At 46.3% G+C, this 13874-nt stretch overlaps 1 protein-coding gene across 1 annotated transcript in view; it reads right to left on the reverse strand.

Moving 5' to 3' along the window:
- Positions 1 to 13874, reverse strand: part of SLC18A2 (solute carrier family 18 member A2) — a 37337-nt gene that overhangs the window by 2425 nt on the left and 21038 nt on the right. Inside the window, exons 11-15 of the mRNA XM_023638715.2 lie at positions 9358 to 9436; positions 9133 to 9184; positions 8416 to 8479; positions 6579 to 6698; positions 6304 to 6437 (exon numbers count right to left, since the gene is read on the reverse strand). Of these exons, the coding sequence (XP_023494483.1) occupies positions 6304 to 6437; positions 6579 to 6698; positions 8416 to 8479; positions 9133 to 9184; positions 9358 to 9436 (449 nt within the window). The remainder of the gene's footprint in view (positions 1 to 6303; positions 6438 to 6578; positions 6699 to 8415; positions 8480 to 9132; positions 9185 to 9357; positions 9437 to 13874) is intronic.

The following is a 13874-nucleotide window of genomic DNA, read 5'->3' on the forward strand; positions in this document are numbered from 1 at the left end:
CCAGTCATTTGGTGCCATTGCCGGGTGTCTGGCCTAGAAGACCTGGACTTCTACACTTAGTGAAAGTTCCAGACAATAGGAGATGCTGTCTCTGCACTATTTTTGTTAGACCTACTGGAGCCATAAGTCGACTCAAACCTGTAAGCTAGGAAGAAAGGGGTACGCAGATTAGGGTTTTTATACTCAGAATCTTGGAATTAGGGTCTGGGGATCTTGGAGGCCACCCAATCCTGCTTCTGTTCACCAACTTCGTTGTGGCAATACCCTCAACCAGGAGGTACTCTCTCCTTAATGAGGCAAGCTCTCATCTTAAAGATGTACCCGAGGCTGGACTAACACCTGTCTCCATTGTTTCCATTCACAGATCCAGTTCTGAGACCAGCCATCTTCACAGACCGCCCTTAGAATATTTTAAGACCATTGCCATGGCCCCTTAGATTTCCCTAGACTAAACATCACAGGGTCTTCTCTTTTCATAATGACATTTCTAGAGCACCTCTCCCCAAATCCTGGCTGGCCTGATCTTGCTCAAATGTATGATTTTTTAAAAAAATATATTCCTCTTATGAACATCAAAATCTCATGCCTGCCCTCATTGTTATTGAAAATTAAGCAAAAATAGCCACTTGGTCCTCAATTGATAAACATCTTCAACCGATAAGCACTTGTAGTCATCATTCCTCCTGAAAGTGTACAGACCAAGCACATAGTCTGATAACACAGCGAATGTTTATCTTGCCAGAACCGTGTTAAGCATTTTCGATGCAATGCCTCAACTTCACAATAACCCTCTGGTAGGTTGATAACCCTCTGTGTAAGCACAGAGGTTACAGAACTGACCAAGGGATGTACAGCTAGAATGGGGCAGATGGGAGCCCAGGCAGCCTTACGCTAAAGTCTACTCGTGCAACGCTCCACGGTAGAGTCAGGAGTACAGAGGATGGCAGTGGGACACTAGGTGCCACTAAAATGAATTATTAGGTATGTCTTTCAGAGTTTTCCTCCATGTAAAACTATTCCCCTAGTACCTTTTTGTGCAGTTTGAAAATCTAAATGGAAACATTTATCTATATTAAAATTTACCTTACATTGGCCTATTGCACCCTATCTTGGTGTTTGTTAGCTACTCCTCCCAGCTCTTGTCCCCAGATTTGATAAGCTTCTATGAGTCCACTCAGTGCCTAACCCATTTATCATTTCCCAAGAAATTCCAAAATGATCTGCCTGTGTGACATGTTAAGATAAGGACTTCCTTGAGCCTCTAAGTTAGGCTGCCAGCTCAAATCGTCAGCTGCAAATTTAACTCCATTTGTTTTTATTATGCTTCTTACTATGAACTGATCCATGTGTGTAATAAAGAGTTCAATTTCTAAAAATAAGTAATTAAGGCACTAGACATTGTACACCAAGACCATCTTCCCCACGTGGATGTGTCCTTGTTACACAAAAAGCTTAACCCCAAAGAGCTCAATGTCTCATCTCCCTAGACTAGTGATCCTCAAAGAAATGTGCCCAAGAATCACTTGAGGGAAGAAGGTTAAAAATGAAATTCCAGGTCCCTACCCTCACATGACAGTGGTGTCAACATGCTGTGAGAAACACTGCCCTCGTTATGTGGCATTATCTAGGACTATCACAGAGTGATAGAGCTGACAACAGCTTACTCCTAGGTATGTACATCAGTGCCCTCAAGGTCCTATACCAGCAACTCAGTGACCTCACTGCACGAGGAATGAAGGTTCCACAGGGTTCAATGTGGCGTGCTCACTGTGGGGTAGGTGCTCAGGGAAAGCGATAGGGAAGAGAGAGGAGCTGAGGTGAACCTTGAATGACGGAAAGGATTTGCACAACAAGGGAACTGGGAATGAGTGTAGAATGGATTATTTACCAAATAGGACATTAAGGAAAACAGGGACACTAAGTAAGCCAGCCTGGCCACCACAGAGATCTGATCATGAGGCACAGGGACAGAGTGCAGAGCCTTGAATGCCAGGCAAGGGGCCTTGACCCTCAGGCCACAGGCAGTGAGGCAGCCTTGGAAAGGATGGCCATCATTCTACCTTCTTCCTAACTGCCTTCTGTCTCTTGGTTCATCTGCCATTAGACCTGACTGTACATATATGTAGACTTAAGGACCCCCCGGAGCTGAGCACTGGGCACATCGTATGGATTTGACTTAAAAACTGCAGGGTAAGGGAAGAAGTTAGTCAGACTGATTATTTGTCATCATACAGACTTAAATGGTCAGAATTTATCGGTTCAGCCAAACCACATTTGTTGACACGACCTATCTGCTTCAGGTAAAGAAGTTTTCTTCCTTGAAATACTGGTTTCTAGCTTTTAAAACCTAGGTTACTGGCTACTGAACCTCTTTTGAAAGACTTAATATGCAATAGTTATACTTTGACAAGAAGTTATACATGAATAAGGGGTCAGCCCTGTGGCCAACTGGTTGAAGTTCCACACACTCCACTTCAGTGGCCTGGGTTCATGGGTTCGGATCCCAGCACGGACCTACTCCACTCGTCAGCCGTGCTGTGGAGGCATCCCACGTAAAAAGCACAGGAAGATCGGCACAGATGTTAGCTCAGGGCTAACCTTCGTCAAGCCAAAAAAAGAGGAAGATTGGCAACGGATGTTAGCTCAGGGCGAAACTTCCTCCCCGAAAAAAGAAAAAAAAAAGTTATATGTGAATAAATAAGCCGGATGGCATGTAACATTCTAAAAGTGCCATGAAAAGAGAGACATGAACAGCATCAAGTAGGTAAGTTGTGTGCGTGAGGGACGTATATGGCGTGGCCCGTGGAGCAGCCAGGTAATTGAAAACAGCACTCTGCACTGCGGTGGGGAGAAAGGTGCATTTGACTCTCGACTGAAGAGAAAATAAAAAGGAGGTGGTGGTGGTTTGAAATCAGAGCGAAGCCCATTTACTGAGCGTTGAAGCCCAGCCTGGTTTCCTCTCACACGCAGAGTCAGGATCTTCAAAGCGGGAAAAACATGGTGGACCAAATGAAGTGCAAAAGTAACGCAAATACGAAGCTGGAACAGGGAACCAGCAAAACCATTAACAGGCAAGCAATCCAGGCTCCGAGACTTGGGTAGATACCAGGCCTGCACGCTAGAAAAGTTTTATTTAACATAAGAAAAAATTAGTGATGATTTTGCATAACTACTATGTAAATGCCCTGCAAATGGACGCATTTCCATAAATAGATTATATACGCAGAGCACATTCAGTCCCCTTAGCTTCTAGCCAGGCAGTCCTTGCCCAACCCACAGCATCAACGTCCGGCACCCAGAAAACAGAGCAGCGGGAAGAACTACATGGAATGACTCAGAGAGCCCAGAGCCACCCAAGAAACGAAAGCTGCAGCCCCAAACCACCTGGTTTCCTGTCTGGGCAACGATTAGAAGCTTCAAGAGTAAGATGTAAGAAAGGTGCCCTATCTTTAAAAATAATTTTTCAGCCTGGGAAAAAAGATCCATACCAGAGCACAACTATTCACAACTGGATATTTTGAGAGTTACGCGCTGTGTGTAATTGTCATATGACTGGAACAGTTTTCCTCAAATGACAGTGTTGATATTTCTTACACTTCCAGAGGAACTTGAGTAACAAACAGGGTTTTTTCTCCACCTGTATTGATAATTCAACACATTATAAAAAAACAAATCCAATATACCAAATGGAAGAAAAACTCAAGTGCACACCAACTAGTTCGTGGTTCTCTGCCTTGGGATCCATGGAAACAGCGTTAGACCTTTCAATACAGAATAGCTTAGGTCCAAACACCTCATCATCAGCATGTTGCCTAATGAAAGAATTATTTGCTAAGGTCTGTATGTCTTATTCTGGCTCTCACGTCCCCCTGCATTTGGGAACTGCTGATCCTGAACGTCAGCATTTGTTTGCATTGGATTTTCTCAAGTGGCCAGTCATCGATCCTTCCTCCTCCGGCGCCCGCTGCTGCCCTGCCCTCACTCCCCCTTATCATTAGGTGCTATCGGATTCCACCCCGTTCCTTCCTGCTCTGCTTGCACAATGAGTCGGCAGCAGCTGTTGGCCGCCACCCTCAAATGTTACCATTATGCCAGTCAAATGGCATCCAATCTGACGCCTTCAATTATGTGCATCAATTATGGCAGCGAGATGCACATTTTCTCAAGATTTTAATGACTCATCTTGCAAGGCACTTATTAAGGATTTTGACATTTTACAGTGAAAGTGGCTTTCTGGAAGCCTGTAATTCTTGTTGCTTTTTAGGACTGTCTCTTCCACTTCCTTAGGCATTTTTCTTTTTAAAGGAACTAAAGCATGGTTTAAATGTGAAAAGAGAAGACGTACTGAGGCCTGCCTCCTGCCAGTCATTTTGTGGATCGAATGGTAGCTGGCTGGGCAAGCTTACCCCTGCTCATCCTCTGACCTCATCCATTTCCTCCAAGATAAGCCCTCATGCTGCTGCGGACAAAGGGATAAGACGACAGCTGCTAACGTCTACACCTCGGCTGGGGAAGCCCGTACAGCAGCTCAGGGGCCAGAATAGCAGAAGGAAGCTCTCCCCGCACAGAGAGAAGAAAGGGAGGAGACTCGGGGACCACTGGGCTGACAAAGTCAGTCAGAGAGTTAGTAAAGCAAGAAAGAAAAGCGGGCAGTATTGGAAAGACACTGAGCGTTTACTGTGTGCCAGACACGAGGCTAAGCACGCTATTGGGATTCTTTCATTTAATCCTCACAGCAACCCTGCGAGGCAGATGCTATCATTTCCCCCTGCGACAGTTCTGTTCCAGCCCCTGTGCTAGCCCTTCACTCTCTCCCAAGAGTCTTAAACAGTCTCCTGAGTGACAGAGCATTTGTAAGTGATTTTTTTTTCCATCAAGAAGGGTTGGAAGTAACCTTCACTCAGTCTTAATCAAATTGATGCGGTGGCTACAGAATGACAGTTTTCAATTGTTGCACTGAGAATTTTCTGACCCTGGTTTGGGCAAGGCACTGTGCTGGGTCCGCCAAACAAAGATGGATAGGGACCCTACCCAACAGGCTGCAAAACGGATTCCCCAAGAGCTGTGTGAGAAAGCGCCACGGCGTTCAGAGCTGGAGAGGCACCTAAGCTGGAGGAAGGAAGAGGGGATGGCTGCCGTCAGAATATTTCCACAGCACCTCCCACTCCTCTGAGTCAAATGGGTCCTGAGTAATTCAGCATTCTCTAGTGAAATCCTACCTAATAAAGGGCACAAGACCAGTGCTCAGTGCTAGATATATTTTTTAAATATATCGAACAAATTAATGAATGCAAAAAACGCCCCAAATAAATAAAGCCTGCACATAACCTAACCTTAGGGTCCGTGTCTGTCCTGAAACCCACTCTTTGGGGAAAATCATAAAAGGGCAGTTCAAGAAATGCCAAAGCATTAAGACCTATTTCAGTTCAATGATCAGAAAGAACTTCTGATGTACTCCCAAGAGAAATCACAAACGAACCTCACATCCATTCATAAACACAAAAAGACGGTCTCCCCTTGCCTTGTTTATCTCATTCATTCTAATCCCAGCCATTCTTCTTTCAGCTGGATGAGTATCTATCACCATTTGATGTTTAAAAAATCAGCAATATCACCACCACCAGGTATGGACAATTATCAGAAAGGTTAAAATAACTGTTACATCTCAAAATTCACATTTAGAATCAATAAGTTGGAACTTGTTCAAGAGAGGAACACTTTATACTCAATACCATATCCTGCCTATAGCTATGATTCTGGTCAGGAAATTATAAATTTAAAGGTTCTACATGCTCACACCTGGCCAAAGGTGCATATATGATAGTTTTCCATACAGGTCTGTTACCTGCACTAAAACCACCTCTAGAATCTTCTACAGTAAAGACTAAGACACTACTACTAAAAGCTGTGAGGATTAGGAGAAATGCAAACAGCACCAAAAATGGCTAATCTTAGAAGAAAGCACAGGAGGCAAAAAATTATGTCCAAGATTTTCAAGAACCATAGAAAATCAAATTGAACTATCCCATGTTTATATTTGGTTGACAAAAGATCTATACCGACTGCTAACCTATGTACAAAAATAACTTCATTCTTCACATTTATAAAATCATGTTTGGTATAGTAAAAGAAGTAGCTGTCCTATGTGGTATAAACGAAAAAGGAACTTTCACCATTTATCTTTGGAGAGTTCTGGCCAAAAGGAGCAGAAATATATTTTAGAACTAAACCATGAGGAAACCATCCAGAAGACCATGCTAAAATGATCATGAAACACTTTATTGTATCCTAAAAGTTTCTTACCATTTTTTCTTCCCTGGCAGGTGGACTTCGAAGAAAAAAGCAGAGAGGAGCAAAAAGGATATCAATTATTCCAATAATTGTCATGAGCCATGGAAATCCAATTGCCTTTGCGATAGCCCCACCAGCGGAAGGACCTTTAAGAAAACAGAGAATGAGAGAAAGTTCTCTCCAGATGCCTTGTAGACAGAAAGATGCAAAGGTTTAAATAATTTTTTGTAGGCATTATCTATCATGCATTGAGATAAAAGGTCATTCTGAAGAGCCAGTGTCCTTACCTATAGCGTAGCCCATACAAAATGCCACATCTGCAATGGCATACACACTCCCATAGACAGACACGTGCCTCAGGTCTACCAGGTAGCCCATGATGGGCATCATTGAGGAATCCACCATCCCTGTGGGCAGAGAACACAGTCCATAGAAAACCAGTGTGAACCGAAAACGGGCTGAATGTCAGGGACTGCGTCTTAAACTAACACCCTGCAGGCTCTTCCCCGTTTGTCATCGCCACCTGCAAGTCTTGAGGCGGACTCCCTGCAGCGAAGCCTTCAGTAAGGACAGATGGCAGAAGGCGGCTGGGACTGGACCCAGGCCCCCGGTTGCCTGCTCTCTGCCTCGCCGCACTCTTCCTCCACTGTCTGAATGGTGGAGGGCCCTGGTCCTCTGGTGACTCACCCGCCATTCCAGATGCAGAGGGCTGCTGGTTACTGGCTCTGTGGGCCCCCAGCCTGCTTCCTGCTGGTGCTTTCCTGATTCACCGTTTTCTGCTCCACTCTCCCTTGCCCTGAAAGCGTGGGCACACCTGACATGGCTCCCCCATCTCCTCCCCATCCACATCTTGGCTTCATACTTAGACTACACGAATTAAAGTTGGAAAGTACTAGGGAGGATCAGAAGGTACCAGAACATGAAGGAGTCTGAGGGATCATCCGGCCCTACTCAGGAAACTAAAATCAAAAGAGGTTGCTCATTTTGTTGGCTAAAAAAAACAAAACAAAACACTACCGCCACAATCAGTATTAGAATCTCTGGTCTCTTGAATTGTCGGGGAAGGTAGCATAAAGAAAGGGCACGTGGTTTCAGAGTTCTGGGTTCAAATCCCGGGCTGGGTGAGCAGGTCATGTCTTATCTCTCTGAACATCAATTTCCCCATCTATAAAACGAGATGATGATGACTGGCTAAAATGAGACAGGGTCTTTGAACACACCCCGCGGAGCACTCAAATGTTAGCTCCCTCACCTCCATGAGTACCAGAAGCAGGAATATGAGGGAAATTGTTTCATTCAACTAGTATTTGCCAATCACCTAATATGTACAAGGCGCTGGGGCCACAGGGGTGAACAAAATGAATATAAGAGTTGGGCGTTAGGCGATGAGTTGAAAAATGGATTACCATTGTGGCTGATGCTACGAAGGTGCTGTGAGAGGACATGTTTTTACCACGGGGACCTAACCTGGTCTAGGGGCTCAGCAAAGGCTCGGTCCTTTGTTTCCACTGTGCCACTCAGAGAATAAACTCCTGACTTTATCCTGTGATAGACTTAGCATTTACTTTTATCGTGATCAATCTGTATATTACAAATGAGAAACAAACATACTATTTATCCAAAATATTAACCGGATTCTTCCTAACATGTGAGTTATTGTTCCTCACATTGCAAAGACTCGCCTCCTGTGCCCGTGACAATTTCTGCAGCACAGGTGGTCATCAGCACATCAGTCCACCTTTTCTGTGCCAAACCTTATAAAAAACACACTCTGTCCCCCAGCATCATATGAGGTCTGTTCACAGATCTGAACCCAAACAAACGTGCTCTGAGGGACGGAGTCTCTTGTTTGCCCAAGCTCAGCAGCAGAGTATCAGCTGGTTTGTGTAAATATCAGGCTTTTAAAAACACTGCTTTTCCGGAAATAAATGACTAGTATGTGGAAGCAGGTATCTTTCTGTGGATGATCTACAGGTTGTACCTGAGCTCGGCTGACCACAGCCTCCTCTCAAGTTTCTAGAAATTTAGGTTAAGCAACGATAGTCTGCTGGAGTAAGACGGAATCTTTCCTAGGAATAGGGTAGACAAAGTTTTACGTTTAGGCACAAGGCTTGTGTGACTTACCAATTGCAAAACCAACTCCAAAGTTAGGAGCTATGAGTCCATAAATGTTTTTCGCAAAAGGAATCTGTAAGAGGAAATAAACATTATGCTAAAATAACATGATATTCAATTCTAAATTGTCTTGGAAAGTCTTAAAAATGTTTTCTTTGGCCTGGTATGTGTTCCCTTCTGAAGGAAAGAGAAGGCAGGAGGAGGGTGGGGCTTGGGGAGAACGGGACCCTCCAAACCTTTCAAAGTTGAAGCTGAGACAGATTTTGTGACAACCATGAAAAATTAGTCAATTGCATGTGAAAGCCCAGCCTGATCCACACTCCACTTTTGACAAGGACCAGAGGACTCATTTGAGATAGATATCGGTCATTGGTAGAAGATGTTTTATTGTAGAAAAATATCTTGCTGTTGTTTCAGACTAGATGCCCTAAAGCATTTAATACATTGTAATGTTTAAGATAATAGTGGGGGGAAAAGTGAAATATAAACTATGTAATAAAACATTCAAACAACTTCCAACTGACATAAAATGAAAATCTATCCCTTGGAGAGTCTTGTCTAAAATTTTTAAGAAGATAAAAAAAATTGGAAGAAAATGAAAGATGTAACGGAACTAAACATCAACAAACTTCAAATTGCTATAAAATACTTCTCAGTGATTCTTGCCCAAAGCAAAAATTTTATTTACAGACTGTTTCCACTTGTCAAATGTCATCTTTTACTCACACATAAAATGCTGATTCCAACAATTATCATTCCTAGAAGAGCACAAAGCCACCTATCAAAACACAAAAAAGCACTGTCAACAAATGACGGTTCGATCTTTTTTCCCAGTCCACATTTTCAATGGAAATCAAAATAAGTACTTGCAATAGCTAAGGCAGAAACACTTAGAATTTTTTTAAAAGAACTCTATTATTATAACAGAGTGCTGTTTCCATTTCATCTTACCTCCCCATTTTGTGAGCAAGTATCCCAAAAATATTGGTTCCAATGAGATAAGAGATACTAGCTGGCAAGAAAGCAATGCCTGTAAATTAATGAAAAGGACACCTTATCAGTACTGATCTCAGTCAAATATTAGAAAAACTAATAATTGTCAACACCACCATGGTGATTAGAGCAGATGAAATGAAGCCCTGGGGCCTCCACCCACGCAGCTAATATCCGGCGGCTGACGATCCAGTCTGGACCCCATGCAGCTTATCCGTCCGCACAAAGCTGCCGAGACACTCCAGAAAGGAAATTCGTTCCTCTATCAACTGCTTCATCTCGCCTCCATCTCTGCCTGGTGGGGAGCTGGACCCGTGGACCGAGACCAGCAGACCCCGCTGTCGGAGGAGGCAACCACAACCCCACAGGTGCCGTGAGCAGGGGCGGCACCTGCCCCGTCCTCTTCCCCTCCATTATTTAGTATGACAGGAGTGAGACACGGGCATTGAAGAAATTAGGGAACATTAAAATAAGCACAAAGAATAAAGTTAAAATTATCCCAAACCCCATCAGTCAGATAATCACCACCATTGTTTTCCCTTTTAGGTTTATGTGTACAAAAATAAATGTGTGCACACGATTTTTTGTCTTTCAAAAAAAAAAAAACGGAATTATACCTACTGTTCTACATCCAGCTTTTTTCAATGAGCTTTATGAACATCTTTCCAGGTCAAAAAATAAATATCTACGGGGTCATTTTTTGTGGCCAAGTCACACGTGGTTAACATTTTCATGTCCAAGGTTTACAGCTCTCCCAGGAGAGGGACCTCGCAACCCCCAGGTCGAGCCTGAGCTGATTTCCAGCTGCTGGTGACGATGCTCGCATTGAATGTCCCCTCTGCACTGGAGAGGAAGGCATACTCGAGCCAGCCTAGGCTTGGCTGCCAGGGCTCTCTGGTCCTCACCATTATTAGGAAACTGGGCCAAAAGACAGATTTTCAAACTTTTAACACTTTTAGTGTTTTTTCTTGAAATCAGATATATCAGATTTGATCCTAAGCCTTGCCCGCAAATGGTAAAAGCTGCTTTGTTCTCAGTCATATGACTGCATAAATTAGACACGCATGGCAGATACGAGATGGTCAGCAGGTACCACCGCACTCCAAATGCACAGGGCCCTTTCTTGTCCAGGCAGCTCGTCACACACAAACGGACAAGTGTGGTCTTGCCTCTTCAAGGACACACTAGCCTTTCACTGTACGCTGTAGGCACTAATACAAACCATCAAGTCTCCAGAAAGGTTAAGCCTTCCAGCACAGTAGGGACTTCAAAATGATCGCTTCCAGGAGTTACATCCAAAACCAAACCATTCCAGACTTAGTGATTCCAGGAAATAAATATAAAGGGCAATCTCATTTCATCTTCCAGGAAACCATTTCTGTCACACTTTGCAATATACGGCGGCCAAATAATTGTTGGGGGTGATCGATTCAGCAGACATGACCTACGGCACGTACCCAGCTCAGTGCTGGGCTGCAGCAAAGACAATGACCACAATGGGGCTCTGGTCACCAACGAGAGCATCTTCAAGGGAAGTACACAGATCACGTCTGAACTGTGACATGGCCACATTAGAGATACAAAAAGGGACACATGCAGTGCTCTGAGAACCCAGAGTCTGCAGCTGGCGAAGCTCCCAGAGCAGCTGGTATTTAAGCCTGACCATGAAAGGTGTGTATAGAGAAGTGAGTGAGTCTGGAGACATAAGAAGTCACGGGGGCCTCTGTCTCAGGATAAGCATCTACGGGGGCCAGTGAAACAAGCAGAGAATAAGTAATTGGTACCATGATAAAGAACCACTGGCTGGGTCTCAGCATCAGAGAAACAAAAGGAAAACGGAGGGGGAGAGCCCAGACCCCAGCTAGGAAGGCAGCTGCTTTCTCCCCAGACAATCACTGCCCTGGAGGATGACTGCTGTCCCAGATCAGAAGATCTGGTTTTTCTAGAAAAGCTGCAACTCTGAATTCTTACGTGAAATCTCCTGATTCTTAAGTTTTGGCAATTAATTTTTTTAAAACATAATCCCTGTGCAGGCTGATGCTGGCCCAGCCAACCAAAACCTACCTATGAGCTGAACTCAGCCCACAGACACCCATCGTAAACCGGGGCCGAGGAAGTGGCTAGCAGAGAGCCTGGCCAGAACTCCTTCCTGGTGAATCCTGACCCCAGGAGCAAAGCCTGGGATGACGCAGCTCTGAAGTCGAAGTTCCAGAGGAAGCCACAGGTCAGCGACATCTTCCCGACCTATGAGTGGGCTGCTCAGCTCACACGTGTGACCCGGGAGCAGAGGGCACCCTGTTTTCCATGGTCAGTAAACACTCTCCGGCAGCAAACCCCAATTTCATGATTCTCGCACAAAAGCACTGGATTCGGAGGCATGAAACAAAGTGTTCATTTCAGCTCGGAACTTACTAGCTGGGCCTTCAGTGGGTCACTTCAACCTGTTAGAGCCCGAGAAACAGCGCCAGGTCCTACTGCACACACCTCACAGGGTGGCTTTAGGAGCAAATGGCAAACTGCTCAGGAAGGCCCTTGTTGAAGTGCCCTCCCAGTCTGATTCCTCCGCCCTGTCACCCCATGGAGGCCCCACCTCACTGGCTTCTCACCCTGGCCTTCCCTAAACTGCAGGCAGCTCCTACTGGGCAGGGACCCCCTCCATCTGTCTCCCCCCGGCCCAGCTCTATGGTGGCACACAGGAGGTGCCCAGAACACGCTGACCACTCAGAGGAAAGATTCTGTGTGAGGACATTCACTTCAAAGGACCCAAAGTGTTGAGGGAGGTCCCCGTCCCTTGTCCGGCAGCCTGCCCATAGGGGTAACGGACGGTGGCGTGGTCTGGAGCCCCGAGTCCTCTTGTCTTCACTTCCAAGCTGGGGACAGGGCCACTTGCTCCTTGGACCTCGGGCTCCAGGTTCCAGATTCCTGTTCTGACACTGCTTTAGCATCCTCTGCCTTCCAGGGCCTCCACCACATCACACAAACTCAGACTCAGCCTCTGGGAACTCAGGGAAACCTCAGTGCCTCACGCTGCCAGCAGCCCATCTGGTGGCCTGAGAGGGGGCCATCAAACTTTGCTTAGAGCCCACTGCCCTTCCAGATGGCCCTTTCAGAGACGACTGCCACCAAAAGGTAGGTCTCCTAACACCAAGTCCTTCCCCTGTCACTTCCACCCAGAGGCGTTCTGGAGCCAAGACAAGATGGCTCCAACCTCCTCCCTAAGCCCAGCCACCAGCCCAAGAGCAAGACACTCCCATCCACAGCTTGGCTTCCCAGGTGAAACCATGAGGGCTCTGGGTGTCCTCCAGGGACAGTGTGCCCACCACCGCCCCTCTGTACAAGTTCAAGGTGTTTCTCTACCTTCAAACATGATGCGCAGAACTGACCAGCCCAGCTGCATGCTGGGTGTGCAGCACATGATCACTAGCGTCTGAGGAAGGAAAGAAGGACCAAATGAATCCAAGGGTCTCTCCACGGTCTGGCTCTCGGCCACTCCCCTGCTCCTGGCAGCCCGCACCGGTGCCAGCATCTCTGGAGCCCCAGCTCACTGGCCCTCACTGGGCTCTTCCTCACAGACCTGCTCTGCCACCAGCTTGCCCCACCTGGCCTTCAGAGGGGTGTCTTCACCCCTAAGGCAGGACTTCCATCCTCCCCAGAGGAATTTCACCATGTCTTTTTCAGGCCTTTGTTTCTGCCCCTGGAAATCTTTTTGAATCTGTGACTAATTGGCCATCTGTATCGCTCCCAAATTTGTATCACTGCAAACGCAACAAGAAGTCTTTCCAGGCCTTTTCCCAACTCAGTGAGAACAGCATTGACCGGGCTGGCCTACAAACAGCGCCCGGGGCCACACACGCAAGCCCATCCTTCTGCGGGCTCCTGCTCTCCTCAGAGGTCTGCCTGTGCCTCCTCGCTGATCTCTGCTCACCCAAGAAAGTTCACCAACAGGGAGAGTCCACCTGCCCACTGCTAGTGCTTTTATAGGAAGCCCGGCTTCCCCGACAGGCTTGACCGGCACATGAGGGAGAGGCCTGGACCATCACGAAGCCCCCAGAGAGCTGATGCTGGACACGCAACCATAGAAGTGACTGTAGGGTGAGTCCCTTGGCTGCTTCTGAGCTCTAGAGGACCCCTTCCTGACAGCCCCAAGGGCTCGGCTGGGAACCACAATGGGGTAATGGTCCCAGTTCGCCCTATGCTAAGGGAGGCTCAGGAGGCAAAGTCCTCACATCCTGGAACCACAGAATGTTGGCAATCATCTTGTCTTTTGGTACCCAGCCAGGCTGGCACACGACATGCCCCCAGGTCACAGCTGGCTGGGAGCAGAATGGGTCCCCTGCCAAGCAGGCCCATGTTCTTTCCCCCAGCTCACATCTCACTACAGACAAATGGGCTGGAAGAACCAGAAGAATGAGTTTGGCTCCAGCCTTGCTGGGACCTGTTCCCCACAGCCTAAGCTTCCCTTTTGGGGTCTGAAG

The sequence above is a fragment of the Equus caballus genome, chromosome 1 (assembly GCF_041296265.1).
Source record: "Equus caballus isolate H_3958 breed thoroughbred chromosome 1, TB-T2T, whole genome shotgun sequence".
Classification (NCBI taxonomy): Eukaryota; Metazoa; Chordata; class Mammalia; order Perissodactyla; family Equidae; genus Equus; species Equus caballus.